Source organism: Gavialis gangeticus, unplaced genomic scaffold, assembly GCF_001723915.1.
Source record: "Gavialis gangeticus isolate Ggan-Ray unplaced genomic scaffold, GavGan_comp1, whole genome shotgun sequence".
In the NCBI taxonomy this organism is placed as follows: Eukaryota; Metazoa; Chordata; order Crocodylia; family Gavialidae; genus Gavialis; species Gavialis gangeticus.
The window spans coordinates 19,133,494-19,133,830 of NW_017728997.1; the positions used below are offsets into that span (position 1 = coordinate 19,133,494).

General features: G+C 74.8%; 1 protein-coding gene across 1 annotated transcript in view; it reads right to left on the minus strand.

The window, feature by feature from the left end:
- The window catches only part of QARS (glutaminyl-tRNA synthetase), a 20,056-nt gene that overhangs the window by 18,221 nt on the left and 1,498 nt on the right, over positions 1 to 337 (minus strand). Inside the window, exon 2 of the mRNA XM_019504591.1 lies at positions 178 to 337. Coding sequence (XP_019360136.1) covers positions 178 to 337 — 160 coding nt within the window. The remainder of the gene's footprint in view (positions 1 to 177) is intronic.

A 337-nucleotide genomic window follows, 5' to 3' on the forward strand; every position in this document is an offset into this window, starting at 1 on the left:
GGGGGGGGCGGGCCAGAGGTCCCTGGGGCAGCAGGGCGCAGGTCTGGGGTCAGAGTTCACGGAGGGGACAGGGGCCAGGTCACGGGTCACCGGGGAACAGGTCAGGGGTCGGGGGCGTCAGAGCTCATAGGGGGGACCAGGCCAAGGAGCGGAGGTCAGAGGTTGGGGGTCGCGCACCTGGGCGGCGGCCTGGCGCAGCAGCGCGCTCAGCGCCTCGTTCTTCAGGGTCTCGCGCGCCTTGTCCGCGCCAAGCCCGAGCGCGGTGAAGAGCCGCAATGCCTCCGCCTCCGCCTCCGCCTCCGCCTCGCCCAGCCCCGTCGCCGCCGCCGCCATGCCG